A 15528-nucleotide genomic window follows, 5' to 3' on the forward strand; every position below is an offset into this window, starting at 1 on the left:
ACTTGGTGCTTGCTGGTGCTGTTTCCAGGTCAGGTGTTCTTACCTCGATCTTCTAAGATACCAGAAATAATAGGAAATATAATTTCAGTATCATCATAAAAACCCAAATCAAAGAAATCTTCGCTGTATTGCTGACCTCACCGTAAATCACAAATGGGTACCTTGAAATAATGAGGGAAAACAGATCCTGGGAAACACTGTGACAGGAAACCGAGAGAGTGCTTCCATCGATGTACATAAACCACACCACAACTGTTATTTAGATTCTGCACATTGCTGTGAAAAGTCAGAGCCAAATTCTCATCATAAATCAGGGTGGCTCCATTAACTTTGGTGGAACGGTGCCATGACACCCCAGACAAAGACTTGGCTCTGTCTATTAATAGCAACAGTCGAGTAATAGAGCTGCTTGGAGAGGTTCCACTGGAATAAAATTTTGATTAAAAAAACCCAGAGATTAAAATGACATAGGAATCCGCCTTCTGGTTCTTTTGTGGAATGTGGCTACCACGGGGTTTGCTCCTGTGCACCACCAGATACCTCTGAGCTTGCACAGCTCAGCAAGACCCAGCAGCTGCTGCGGTGGTCCAGGTTTTTAGGTGCAGTCTGTTCATTTAGGTAACGTAACTGCACTGTGGATGCAGCTGTGCTACAGTCTGATTCTGCACTGAGTGTCAGTGTAATCATTCTCTTGGCTGATTTTCTTTCTCTGGAGCTTCAGAAAATCCAAGGTTTTCCTTTCACCAGGGATCCATGGTTTTTATTTCTTTAAATTCTTCAATACACCATGGTGAAAAGGGTAGGGAATGTCGTTATCAGCCATTGATGCATCACGTTTCCTATGTGACCCTGTTATTCAGGGATAGACAATTCAATTTCACAGCAGCATTTTAGATTGTCTGTAAAGAGGGAGACGCCTTCTCCAGGTGTCCTTGAGTTGGTTTCGTACTGAAATTTCTGAAAGAGCCCAGCAGAAATTCCCACTGTGCAGTGTTATGCTGTTTTCATTTCTCAGAAACTAGTTAACTTATTTACTGTGCCCTACCAGTCCCAAGTTCCCTTTATAGATTAACTTGTGTATTTTGGCTCCTGTCCATCTCTTCCTTTGGCTCAAAATGAACGATACCAGGACTGTCTCTGAAAAAAAGGCAGGAATGTGAAGTTTTTTTGATTAAACAGCAACATCACCCTTGAAACCTCTCTTTCTGCCAGCTTTATGAGGCCCCACTGCAGATGTACAGTATTGGGAATGGCAGATCAAGGTCTGGTGAGTTCAACCTCTCTGAAGAAATCAGGCATGTCATATTCTGGTAGGATTTGGAAATGGTTTGCATCTCCTCAGAAGGTGCATTACTGGAGTAGCTTGTCACTGAAGTTTTTCAAGAATGTTTTCTTGCTTTCTTTTAATAACTAATCAGTCTTTAGAACTGGTCTAAATGAGAATTACTGAACAAGGTCACTGACTAGCACCTGGTTTGCCACGTTCAGCTCTTTGTTTGGGTCTTGTACTGCCTGTGAGCGTGTTGGTGGGGTTTGAAGATGGCAGAGGCGGCTGAGGGGTGATGCTGTTAGTGTGGCCATTTCTTGCAGCCTGATGTTGGCCTATTAAGCCGGCTGCTTGTAGAGATCTCGCTTCTTAAATTAAGCCTGCCTGCATGTATAACAGAGTAAACGCTGGGTGCTGCTGATAAACACAGGCTGTTTTCTAGACTCTGCAAAAGTTGTGTATTTGTTGCACGTGAAATCTAAGCTGGTGCTTTTTTTTCTAGTACATTTGGTATGTTTGCAGAGGAGTTCCTAGCATCAGCCATCAAAAATATTTGGCTGTCTTTTAAAATCTATGGTTTGTTACTGACAGCGGAATCTCTCATCAAGCCACTCACTATAAGCCTCTGGGAAAGGTGGGAAAGGTTTTTCAAGATGGGCATTTTTGAGCATGCATGGCAATGGCATGGAAGCTCACTTAAATGATAAACCGTTTTCATCATGTTCATGAAATAAAGTATGATTCGATTCTTGCTTCTCTGAGAAACAATGGAAGTCTTTATGGAGGGGGGAGAAGGCTGATAAGACTGATCATAGTCATAATTTCTTCCTATTTGATAACTCTTCTGGGTTAATCTGCACACTGCTAGTTCAGTACAGTTCTCCATGGGGCACTGACCTGTCCAGCTAACTGTTCGTGTCATCGTATTTCTGCGTGAGATTTTCTGAAAGGAGACGTGGAGGCACTGGTAGGGTTTGGGGCACTCTTTGTGTAATGTCATCATAGTCACGTAGCTGCAAGGCCCCTCCGTGGCTTAGACTCGTGCGAATTGGAGTGAGGCACCAATCCATGGTTGTGAGCGTTTTTGGAAGCACAACTCTAAGTCACTTAGAAACTTCAGCTGGCCAGATATGTATTTGTGTTTAAGCAACTCCAGGATTAGGTAGCATCTGAGCTGGGATTTTCAACCCCTCAGACTTGTTTCAAGGCATATTCAGAAGCAAGTTTCGATTCTGGTTCTTGATGTTGTGCAATCATAATGAAAGAGCATCTTCTAATTGTATGCGTAGTCCTTTCGATTCAATGAAGATCTAGAGAACTCTTGTTATTAAAGACTTAGTTACTCTGTTTGTGATAGAGGAAATGGTTGTTCCAAGGTCCTGATAATTACTGAAGCCAGAAATTTAGTGCTACCTGCTCTAAATACTGTTTTTAAATTCTCATCTCAAGCACATGGGTGATGCTCACTGCCTGATCTCCCCAGGTGTGATCAGAATCCTCCCAATGAGTCTTTTTCACATCTTTCTCTTTCTTTTTAGGATCCTCTAGATATTAGTGGAATGTGACTGCAGAGAAAAATGTGCTTTTCAAACAGCTTGGTTGTGGACATTTAATCAGACTTTGATGTCTGGGAAGGCTGCAACATGGCTTCATCTGGGAATGAGATAGAAAGATGGGCTCACAGGCAAAGTGGCAGACTTGGAGAGCTGGTAGAGCCTGTGACCTCTCCTGAAAATGGCAGTGGTCTTTCACCAGTGAAGCTGATGGGCAGCGTAGACCATCTCTTGCACCTCCCTGGAAGAGTGGACTCTGCTTACAGCTCTTTCTCAGGGGGATCAAATGTTCCAGAGTATTCCACCCTATTGCGCTCTAGTGAAAACTGGTGTTTGCCTCCAGAGCAGGTACCGTACATGGACTCGGAATATGTAAGAGGTATTTATAATCTCAGTGCAGAAAACTCTGACCCCAGATGCCTGCATCCATACAAGGCACCAGACCTGAGTATCCATAAAAAGTCTCACAGCACTGGTCTCACTGAATGCTGTGGAAGCACTCCTACCCGAGGGACTTTAAATCAGGGACCACTAGCTCTGGTGGCACCTCCACCTTCTCCTCCCACACGACTTGATAGCTATAAAGTCACTAGACATCTCGAGAACTCAAGAGGGAGGCACAACTCTGGAAGTCACGGTGAGTATGGTGTGAAGGACAATCAGCTAACAGATAGGGAGGTGCCATGGAGCCAACGCAGGGATGAACTTACAGAGCAAGATACAGCGGCTGCTAGGGGAAAAAGTCTGGAAAACAAGGGCCTTTCTACTGACTCTGCAAATGAGGTATCTATATCAAAAATTCAGGGGTTGAAGGTGGAGGAAAACGGAGAGTGGAGACCATCCCAACCTATAAAGAGAAGCAATCCACACGTTTTCAGCAGGCCTTCTTCATTCATTTTTCAAGAATATTTAAAGACTGACTCTGTGTCTAATGTTCCTAAAATACTTTCTGCTTATAACTCAGATCATGTTTATAAAATTACTGAAGAGATGAACTCCAAGTCCCATCACCCAGCGCATACCAACCCTAACACTGTTAATGATACACAAGAAGACAAGCAGTGTCCTGGTGCGGTACGTAAGCCAGCTTTCAGAGCAGCGGATCTGCAAAGCGCAGTGCCAGAACCCAGCCAACGACCAGGATCCTTGCCCTGCACTCAGCGCCCGCTCCGTGCCGAGCTGCATTCAGACGTGGATCAGGATGTGTTTGAGGACAGCTGTGACTTAAAATATATGGAGAATGCTCCTCCATACATAATTACAAATGCTTCCAGGAAGCTGAACAGTTGTACAGACGAAAATCAGTGCTATGACTCTGAAGAAAAAATTGGGAGTCATTTTAGGGAGCCGCTCCCGAATCAGCAAGCCAAAATGCAGAGATCGTTGCTGTCCTGCAGCTACAATGCTGTAGAAGCAGGGCACCTTCACGGTGAGGAGTCAGATCAGGGAAATAAGCAATGCTGTGATAATAATAGCCAGACGTCCTTTTTCAGACCAAAGGAAGACTCCACATCTCAGTTTTTATGTGAAGTCAAGAAAGAAAAACAGGCTAATAAAGGCAGTCCTGACCTTAGTGTGGCTCTAGAACAAGAGGAACCTCCTGTTCAGAAATATCAAGCTGAATTTCAAAAACAGTGCTTAAGAAAGCCTCAGGATGATCTCGCTGGTGAACAGATAACCAGGCAGACGACTCCCATGCTTTACTATCTTTCTGGGGGGAAACCCACCAATATCCTGCACCACAACAAGCCCACCCAGTATCAAGGGGACTCGAGGAGCTCACCAAAGGAATTTCCAGCAAGCGGCTGCTCTGCCTCAGCGTGGTGTCTAGAGATACAAAGGGAGAGCGAACAGGTCCAGAGGACAAGCCACCACCATCAGGGCAGTGCTGCTGATCTCCTGCCCAAGACCGATGATCTCGTTCTCGGGAGTCCTGCTTCATTCATGGATGAGAGTTTCAAGAATGACTATAGAGAGAAACTTAAAGTGGCTCAGAAGAAGGTTCTGAGAGAAACTTCCTTTAAAAGAAAAGACTTGCAGATGAGTTTGCCTGTGAGATTGAGACAGAAACCCTCTAAAAGGCCATCAATTGAACACCTTCGGTCTTTCTCATTATCCAGTGCAAACGAGGATGCCAAACCTGTTCCTTCTTCCCCTTCTCATCTAGAATGCTTGCAAAGTTTCAGTAGAGATGAAGAAATTAAGAGGCCACAAGCAGCTCGAATAGGGGCAAGGAAAAGGGTAACCAAAGAGCAAAAGAAACTGTGTTATTCTGAACCTGAGAAGCTCGATCAGCTAGCAGATAAGGAAGTATCATGGAGTCAAGTCAGGGCTGAAATCACTGAGCAAGACACAGTGGCAGCTAGGAGGAAGACTCTGGAGAACAGAGGGAGGGCACTTCCCAGTTCAGGTATCTCCAGGACAGAGCTGAAACAAATCCAGCATACTGCACTTATCGAATACATGGAACGAAAGATTAATCAAAGACCAGGTACCTCACAGCATCTCCCGCTGCATAAGCCACCCCTGCAGAAGAGGCTGTCGCATCCCAGGTGGCCTCCTGGCAAGATTTCCAATCCAAATGGGAGCAGGAAGACACAAAACAATGATATTTTCTGCAAAGAAAAATCGCCAGATGTTTTTTCTCCTTTGGCTCTTGTTCCCCCGCTGAGCGTGGGCAGCAGGTGCCATCCCAGCCCTGCTGCTGGTGGTACCGCAGCCCTGAGGCAGGACCTGTCTCCCAGCAAAGCGAGGGGGAGCTGCACCAGCAGGTGTGTGTCAGCTGAATGTCTGCCACGGGCAGGTGCTCCTGCATCTGGGAGAGCTCGTGAGAGATCAAAATCTACTCCTCCTTCCACACAGGTGAGAAAGATATTAAGATATTAATTATTGAGTCCGATGTATGACACTCTACCTGTTCTAGAGAACTGTGGGGCTAGTCACATGAAAAACTGCTGAACATCGCAAATGAGGAATTGAGACTTGATTTATTTTATTCTTTTAGCGTGCAGTAGAGCGGTGATGGATGTGGAGGAGAAGCCACATTGGCTTAATCTTTAGGAAATGCTGTGTAGCTGTTGGAAAGCAAAATGCATGCTCTGCTTTGCAGCGTGCAGGGGGAATAATTTGGGAGGATTCTGAGAGAAGTGCTGCCAACTTTAAGGTGTTACGAATTTACAACTGATGTAAGAATTCATTGTTCTTGGAAGTATTTGGTAAGAAAGTGTTGAAGGTGAACAAGGTGTTTAATGGGAAAAGTTGCAAGAGAATTGCGTAAGGATGGGTACGTACCCGGTCTGGGAAGAGCCGTTTGTTACCATTCAGGGATGGAGGCAGGGAGGATGTGTCTGCTTCAGGGGACACCTGTGCCAGTGCCGGAGGCTCTGCTCAAGGACTGGGTGATGCCAGGCTCGTGAGGGTCCCCTCTGGAGGGGTGGGTATGGGGTCTGGCACGCAGAAGACATGTTTGCAGAGGGATGCTGTGTTTCAGCAGTCACTGTTAACTACAGCAACTTCTTCAGGGCACTGTCCCAGAGAAGGTTGTTATAGAGAGATTTTTATAAATGACCAACCTTTTTGGCTCCTGAATTTGAAGGACAGTAGCTGTCAATATTGCTGTCAAGCAGAATAAAGAAAATAAAGGGGTCAGAAAACAAATAATCTACTGCTAAAATTACCGAGCTGAAGAGACTGACAAACTTCCACCAATGTTGTCCCTACTTTCTGAATTGTTCTAAGAGCAGAGGATATATTTTATTGTCACCTATTATTTGGCTTTCTAGGAAAAAAAGATGGATGCTACCTAGGAAGAGCATAGTAGCAATTTCATTAATAAAAAGAGGTAGACAAAACAACGCAAAAAAACCCACAGAAGCACAAACCTTGGCGAACCTACTCGGAGATCTGCTGTTGGGCTCTGTTTCTGGGGATAACAAACACGGGAGTAAAACCAAGCAGCTGCCTAGGCTGACGGTGCTGGTTGCCCCAGTGTGCTGTTTTCATTTCCAGGACACCGCCAGATGTGCGGCCGGTGCAGCGGTGCCGGCTCGGCGCTGCGAGAGCTGTCTCGGCTCCCCCAGGTAAGGCTGCGCCGGCGCGGGGCTGATGGCCCAGATGTGTGAGCTCCAGCGGCAGCGTGGCTTCTGCTTCCGCCCTCGTGTCGTGGGATCCTTCGTTGTCCATATGGGAATATTCATCTGCTACGCTATTTGTTTCATTTTGGGACAGTCTTAAAATAATTTCTGCTGTGTGGAGAAGTGGGAAACGCAGAGTGCACCTGAGCTGCCTGCCTGCAGCAGCCGCTCTCCTTCAGATCGCTGAGATCACAGAGAGCTCGATCCTTCAGATCGCTGAGATCACAGAGAGCTCGATCCTTCAGATCGCTGAGATCACAGAGAGCTCGATCCTTCAGATCGCTGAGATCACAGAGAGCTCGATCCTTCAGATCGCTGAGATCACAGAGAGCTCGATCCTTCAGATCGCTGAGATCACAGCTCCCTCATCCGAGCTCGAGCAAAAACGGCATCTGCGACAGCTCGGATATGCCCAGCCTTCAAAAATGTGGGTGATCACAGGGTGGTGTAGTAGGGGCTTTTGGTGTACTTCGTAAAAGGAAAAAAATATGCTGTTTACACATAGCTAACTAGAAAGTTTGTGTGTTAACTCTCCTTTAATTGTTTTGCTTGTTTGAGGAGTATCGGGAGAAAAGCATCTGAACTCTATCTCAACAAGGCAGTGATGCTGACACTTGCATAGTAATAGAATTTCCACTCTTTCAGTCACTCAGAAAAATCCTCAATGGTTTCTGGAAGCTTGATTATCTTTGGGGGGAAAAAATTGTATTTTTAGTGAGACCTCGAAGTTTTTCTTAGATTTTCTGGTTTAGCTAAGAGGCTCAGCAGGTCAGCATGAACGTAACTGAAAGTTCTGGACAGAACACAACATCAGAAACATATTTGATCATAGCTCTATAATATGTACTAAGTAATGAAAAGATGAGAATTCCAGAACTGGTTTCATTAGTAATTAATTTAGATTATCATATTTGGGGGAGAGCTGTAAGTACAGATTTCATTCTGTTACAGCTGCATCTCCTTTTTTCTCTTTGTTTTCCTCCACAAGAAAGTGCTGCTGAGCTGTGGTAGAAAACCCCAGACTAGGCTGGGCATGTTTGCTGTATGAACATATTAACATTAACAGGTTAATGTAGTTAAATGAGGGCTTAAATTTTCCTTCCATCTAATCCCTCTATCTTTCCTCATTACTGACCCCTCATAATCCCGTCAGGTTATGAAAAACTTTGCTAGAGGCAAAAATAGGTGTGTCCATTCAGTCACGATTATTTATATATACAGATGTACTGACTGTTCTCACAAGCAGTTACCTGGATGCCTACATGACTGCAGAAATTGGTCTATGCATATTCCAATCATCTTGCGCTCAACAGTGACCCTATATTCTTGCAAATCCTGGTCCAAAGGGTATTTTTAAATTACATATATATGCTTCCTCTGTCATCGTGAACATAATTATTTATGCCCTGCAGGCAGCAGCTTTTTTCATCAAAGTTTGTTCTAAAGTGTTGCATCAGGAAGTGCAAAGCACTGGGTCCCACATGCATTGGCCAGCTTTTTTTTGATCTCAGAATGGTTAACTGAAAGGATTCAATAAAACTTTGATAATGGCTGCTTCAAAACAGAAGCCTCAGATGAGCAGCGTTTCCTCTCTGCTGGCGTTCAGTTTGCCTAAAGAGAAGGAAGCACTAGATGCCTTTGCTGAGAAGGGCTGAGCAGTGGGGGAGCGATGCACAGGAGGCAGTGGTGGCATCAGCTGGTGCTCACTCTTGGGCTGAAGCGTTGTGGCCATAGGAGTATGGGGGTGTAAGGAGCGAGGCAGAGAAGGTTCGCCCTGGTGCGCGGCAGTGGCTGTGCTCCGGGGGCTGGTACAAGGGGTGCAGAGCGGGTGGTCCGGCTCTGTTCCACTGCTGGTTCCCAGGTGGGGCTGGAGCAGGGTCCCCACATGTGTCGCGTCCTCTTGGCAGCATGCTTTTCCTCTGTTGGTCAAACAGCGTCGGTGTGACGTTTTAGGGCACTATTTACCAGAAGTTTATTTTGGAAAATATCTATCTTGGTCATAATTAGCAACTGAGAAATTTAGTGGGGATTCAGACAACGTGGGCTGGTGCAACTAGGCATTTCACATACTTCCTTTTTCTCCCCCCAAGCAAAATTAATAGGTATATGGAATCTGAATTTAGAAAACTTTAATAAAAAAGAGGAAGCTGGAAAGAGAATGACAATTACCTGTAGCTGCTTAAATAGGCTGCAAAAATATCTGTTGCAAAGGAAATGTCTCGTATTAAAAGGAAGTGTTGTCTTTCCTATAGTTTCTGTGACCCTGAGAAAGATGGATGCGAGAATCATGAATATAGAGACAGTGACATAACTGGACGTGCGCGTTGTCAGGATGCAAAGGAGCTGACTCCTGAAACCCCTATTCCTGTCCCAAGAAGGGGAAGCAAGGAAGATGCTCAGGTGGAGGAGGAATGCAGAACTAAATCTCTGAGTGGCCATGCTTTAGTAAAGCAGCCAGACCAAGAGCCTGCAGCTTCTCCAGAGCGAGTGGCATACTGCCACGGGGTGGTAGCTCAGCCTCACCAAGGGGACAAAAATACAGCCAAAGGTTTAACTGCAAAGGAAACATCCGTGCACAATAGCCAAAGTGACTGTCTCCCTGAGGGAGAGACAAACCTACCCCAAAGAAGACTGCAGTCTCCTGAAGACCAGCGATACGAAGAACTGGCTATGGAGATCATTGCCAAAGACAATTCTCTGGTTGATGTTCTCATTCCTCATCCTCTTAGAAAAACTGCTTTAGACTTGATAGAGGGTTTGTTCCCTGTTGATGTTTCCATGCTGGATAAATGGCACAGGAAAAAGGGAGACATACAGCACGTGCAGGAGAACGAGTAAGTAGACAAACCAAATTACCTTGTATTTTAAGCTATTTTAGTGTATGAATATCACGTATATACTAGTAGTGAGATGACTCGAGCATATTATTTTATTTTTGTTTCAGTAGCAAAATATTTTAGTTTTCAGATTTACTTATCAAGAAATATCTGAGACTGTGTGACGGAAGGAGCGTGATTCAATGGTACCATATTAAAAGGGACTGGGACAAACCTAGGCACAAATCTTTTGTTCTCTGTCTTTTAAAAAATCAGAAAAAATTGCTGTTATGAGAAGAGAGGGAAGTGATTCTGAAGTCAAGATAAGGAAGAACATGAACACAATGTTTGAGAACAAAACTTTTAAGTGCTTGCTGTGGGTATTTATTTTCTGTTCCAATAGCAGGAAAAGTAGTAGAGATGCAACAGAAGAACATCCTGAATCTGAACAGGGTGCCAAGCAAAGGAGCGAAGATCCTGCCTCTAAGGGAAACAAAGTCCTGAACAGGAGCAGAGGCAGCACGGACAACCTGGACGACATCACATCTAAGAAAGTATGTAGATGACCATCACAGGAACTGCTGTTTCTTCACTAAGACAAGGAAGTTATTAGTAACCTCACATTTATTACTGTGGATGTTTTTATTCATTACTTTTATCCCAATAATAGTGTTTCACGGGTAACTTTGATAATTATCACACAGATAATTTTTGCTAGTGTGTGAAATCCTGGCAAATTGACATATTGATTGTAAATGGTGGTATTTAAATCCTGCCTGGTTTGTTTCAGATCTCTTCTCCCACATGCTTCTCTTCAGGAGGCTGTGGGGGACGGGTTGTGCCTGGAGCAGGCACGCAGGGTTGGTTATACGTCTCCCTGCGAGGCCGGCTCCTGTGCAGCAGCTGACTCACAATTTAACGCTTAGATCCGGTCTCGGAATCTGCAAAATTCATTACAACTGGCAGCCTAAGCAAGAAATACTTTTTACTCCGTGAGAGCTGGCAGCAGTGTCTGCACACTATAGTGCCCTATTAATTTCCATATGTGCAGGGAACAGAGGGAGCTGGGGTGTAGCTGGACTATGATAGAAATATGTCAGCTTGGAAGGGCAGTATGTAGCTTTGAAGAATTTGGGGGGGGGAGGGGGGCGGGCTGTAGAAACCTGGCTGTGCTCCATCTCAGGTAATGACAATCTGCCTTCCTGAAAGTCTTCCTGGAGTGCATGTGGTGATATTCCTCACTGCCCACTGTCTGACTGCTGCTCCTGCTCATGGTGACGTTGGCTGGTTTCCAGGAAAGCTGATGGGCTTCTCCTCCCGCTCCAGTGCCAAGGCCCTTCTCCACATCACGATTTCTGTAACGAACAGCTGCCTCCGCTCGCTTTGTTCCCCAGGCACAGGGGCTTGTTTCAGTCACCTGGGGGACTGCCTTGTTCTGTGTGTAATGTAAATGAAATTCCAGTCAGTTCTTGTAAAGCTTGGTAATAGAGCTGTGACTTCATGCTCGTGACTTAGAGCCTAACAGCGCGTAATCATGTTGTAATCTTCATTGCAGTTCACTTGTAACAGGTTGGAAGCTCTGAGCGAGGAATTGCATCACCAGTCAAGGTGATTGCTGGTAATTTGCTTTTCAGAGTTTGAGAATTAAGTACAGCTTAGAAAATATTTCTTTTTTATTATTATTCCTTTTTCTTTCCCAGAGCTTAAAATTACTTTAAAAATCAAAAATTTGGCAACATGAGGAAAAAATCTATTCTCCAGAAACGATGTGGATTCTCTTTGGCAATAACACCTTTCTGTGATTATTTTTTTTCCCTTTGCAGCTGGAACTCATCTCCAGCCTGCGGTCAAAGCTGCAGACCCTGTGGGAGGAAAGGGAGCTTGTCCTCTCCGAAGCCAGGGAGTGCACCGAGCGAGGCGAGGAGCTGGAGGCGACGGTGCGGGACGTCTGCAAGCCCAACGAGTTCGAGCGCTACATGATGTTCATCGGTGACCTGGAGAAGGTTGTGAGCCTCCTGCTCTGCTTGTCCAGCCGCCTTGCCCGAGTCCAAAACGCCATGAGGCGGATTGATGGCAATACAGACGCTGAGGAGAAGGTGAGTGACAAGCAAGCAGGGTATTTAATTTGTTTTGTTCACTTCTTTCCAGGTGGGGCTGTGCTCACCTCGTCTGTCCAGCAGTTCTAACCAAAAGTTGTAAATTATACCTGAATCGCGACCCGCCGCTGCCCGGGCAGCGTGCAGTGCCATGCGTGGGGCTGTCTCTCCGTGGCCGAAGCGGCGTGGACGCTGGTGTGGGCCACGGGCTCAGCGCTGGAGAGCAGAAGGTTGCAGTGGGCCCCGCAGCGTGCTGCAGGCGTGGTGCCAGCAGAGCCCTGTGAGCATCCGAGCCAGAGGGGTGGGTGGCCTTTGCACCCTTGGGCTGCTCCCTGTGGCGTAGCTCCAGTTGTTTAGGTTTGGTTTTTTTCTTCCCACTGGTAATTTCAAATGCGGTAATTACTGCCTCTGAAATCATATTTCACTTGATGGGCTGTCTTAACTATAGCAAGCAGGAAGAAGATAGGGTTGTAGCTTGAGATAAAATTCCTTGTAGTTTAGCTCAACTAGCCAGTTTTGCTGGAAAATTAGAAATTGTCTCATGTTCACCGGGAACTCTTTTCAAGTCTGAAAAGTCTCTTTTTTGCTAAAGGAGACAAGCCAGGTTTATCCCAGGGATTATGCTTTCCTGCTGTCCTTGCTGCTTTTAGACATGCTTTTATCAATATAATACCTGCTGTTATTTCTCATTTCAAAATTAGAAAAGGACAGATGTAGAAAAACTGGGATTTCGGGGAGCTGTGCTGCTGCCAACCTGTAGCTCTAGAGATTTATTGCTGTTGACACGCAGGACGACACTGAGAGGGTCCTGCCATGCAGCGCGGTACAGAGAACCAGGAGCCACCCGTGCCAAAATGTCAGTCGTGTTAACATGAATAATTTTGAGCAATATTTCACACTGACTTTGGCTCTGTAGTTGGGGGGGGGGGGGGGCGGGGGGGCAGGCTGCTGTTTCTTTAGTGATCTTTTTATATGCTTCATAGTAAATACATTAAATAATTTATTTAAGAATTTTAATAACATGCTCAGTAAAGGCTTGGTTATGTGCCAGCCACCTCCCAGTTGCTGCAGCTGCCCCAGTGTTAGCGAAACCAGTAGTCTCAATCTTTGACTCCGTTTTTAGGGTGTTGATGGTGGCTGTTGCTCTGTGCTGTATTTATGGACGCTGTCCTGAAACTGGACTTCCAGCAGTGCTATCCCTGTGAAAATCTGAAAACAGCTGAAAGATAATTAGCTAAAATGTGAAAGGTATTAAAATCCTGTCGAATAGGCAAGGCTTGATTCTCATGGGTTTGTTAAAAAGAAGCCTTTGATGAACAGTTACCGTCTGCACCAAGTTATGCTATCACATGTACCTTTTAATAGAAGTCACGCTCTCTTTTTAATATGACATTGGTACTCTGGCCACATGCAACTCACAAAATACAAAGATATGTGCCTTAAAGACCTTCTAATTGACTGAAGACAGGTACAGAATACGTTTAAATTACCAGGATGTTAAGTATATTGATTTTTTTTTTCCTGAGGGCAGCATGGAAGAAGTAAGCCTTGATGGGGTTTACTGGGTGTCTTTACCTTACAAACCACAAGAATGAGTAACTCAGTTGAGAAAAATCTCATGTGGAACACAAAGCCCACAAGAGGAAGTAATTAAACTAAATCGACTGTGGCTTCCAAATGAAGATCTAGAGTCTGCCAGAAATGATGAGTTTTCATAGTGTGCTGCTTTGTTTTTTCATTCTATTAGCAATCGCTGAATGAACGGCACAAGCTCTTGTCTAGACAGCGAGAAGATGCAAAAGACCTGAAAGAGAATCTAGATCGTAGGGAAAGAGTGGTCTCTGGTATCCTTGCCAAATACCTGACCGAGCAGCAGCTCCAGGACTACCGCCGCTTTGTTCAAGTCAAGACCTCCTTGCTGATTGAACAGAAGGACCTCGAAGAGCAGATTAAATTTTTCAAAGAACAATTAGAAAATCTTGAGAAAAGCATTCCCCTCTGACACCCACCGACAGGCCATCCGTTTTCACACATCGTAATTAGTGACATTTCCCTGGAAATCCACAGACGCTCGCTGCACTGGGCTGGGTTTGCTGAATTCTTGCAATCTTGTTAGTGCCACAGTATTGCCAAGTGCTCTGGTGATGCTCTAGGCACATGCTGGACGTGCCTTCCCCTTTGGACAGGCCAGCTGACAGCATCTTACAATATGTAGCAGACTGCTTTTTGGAAATGACAGATAGGAAGTGTTGCTCCTATTACCTTGGCGTGTATTTTCCGTTCTGTTGTCTGTCCATCTGTTTCCAGATTGACGTAATCTCAATAAAAGAATGATACAACTATTTTCTATTGTGGGTGGGTTGAGTGTTTGAAATGAAAAACGATGTGGGTGTATTGTATTGGAGATCGCTTGAAGCCATAGGAAACGTTACAGACCATTTCAGTGGAACTTCGGCACTCGTAGCTACCGTTTGTGTATGACAGTGAAAATGCACTGTAATAGAAGAAAAAAAATTATTTTCTCTCTTGGCAATCACCACACATCAGTCTTGCCTGGTTCTGTGTAATCCTGGTAAGCTGTTCAGTAGTAGGTCTTAGGGGGTCAGAAAAAAAAGGTGGTCCTCACTGGCATCCAAAAGAGCTGATCAGTGATGGTGCCAGCTGAACTGAACACCTTTGGGAATGATAAACTGTGAATTTATCCTTACACAATCATTTCAAAGTCCTCACTTTGCTTTCAAAGTGCTTATTTTTCAAGCAGCGCCTTCAGGGGTTGTTTTTCGGTAGTTTTCAATTGTCAGTGTGCACAAGTGCTGAGCGTGGGGGGAGGCTCTGCTGCAGGGTGAGGTAGGTAGGAAGGATGGAGGAGATCATTGGGTTTCAGTGAGGCTTTATATAAATCCCTTGGCAAAAATATTTTAAACTAATGTTGTGTGTTAAGTCAAACCAGTGATGTTACTGTATTTAAAATTGGAGTGTGTTTTGTTTGTTTTTAAGTATTCAATGAGAGGAATGTTCAGTCTGAGCTACATACCTAGGCCGTGAATAAGGCGGCTGCTAATCAAATTCGGGTTTCTTCCACCGGCAAAATAGATTCTTGTTTCTATTCCGTGATGTTAAGCTTTACTGAGAAATGTTTTAGTAGTGGTGTGTGTTCTGACTACAGTAAGTACCACCGCCACTGAGGGAGGCTGCTCTGTTCCTGAGGCATCTTCACCTTTGGGACTGCGTGAGCCTTCAATGAACATACAGCCCCCCAGCATGGGGATCGACGTAGGGGTGAACGGGTGGTTTGGGTTCACTTTACCTCAGGTCACGTTCTTCATCTGAGTTTACTCACTGGGCAACATGAATGCACTGATCGAGGAAGGGCAGTGTGTGAAAAGGAGATGACTGTGTGTTCTGCATGAGCGATATTTGTTACGGAGAACCTGCCCACACCCAGGAGGGCACAGTGTGCACTTGCCCTGGCCGGGTTGAGGAGTGGCCTGGGAGATACGTGACAGTGCAATAAAGCACAAATAGCTCTGAGCTTGTCAGGTGCTCTGTATTCATCTTCAGGATAAGCGAGTATATCATCAGGTGCTGCTCAGACTCCAACAAAGAAGCATTGTTCTGTTCTAAGTTTGCCTATTTATGCAGAAGTGCTCGTTTCAAAAGAAA

At 45.1% G+C, this 15528-nt stretch overlaps 1 protein-coding gene across 1 annotated transcript; it reads left to right on the forward strand.

The window, feature by feature from the left end:
• Positions 1-2910: 2910 nt before the first annotated feature.
• SHROOM1 (shroom family member 1) lies at positions 2911-14207 on the forward strand. The gene is made up of 7 exons (XM_040603718.1): positions 2911-5311; positions 5565-5682; positions 6603-6899; positions 9206-9787; positions 10173-10323; positions 11593-11865; positions 13613-14207. Exons 1-7 carry the CDS (start codon positions 2911-2913, stop codon positions 13865-13867), a joined length of 4077 nt encoding a protein of 1358 aa, XP_040459652.1. The 3' UTR covers positions 13868-14207.
• Positions 14208-15528: the final 1321 nt, after the last annotated feature.

The sequence above is a fragment of the Falco naumanni genome, chromosome 8, assembly GCF_017639655.2.
Source record: "Falco naumanni isolate bFalNau1 chromosome 8, bFalNau1.pat, whole genome shotgun sequence".
In the NCBI taxonomy this organism is placed as follows: Eukaryota; Metazoa; Chordata; class Aves; order Falconiformes; family Falconidae; genus Falco; species Falco naumanni.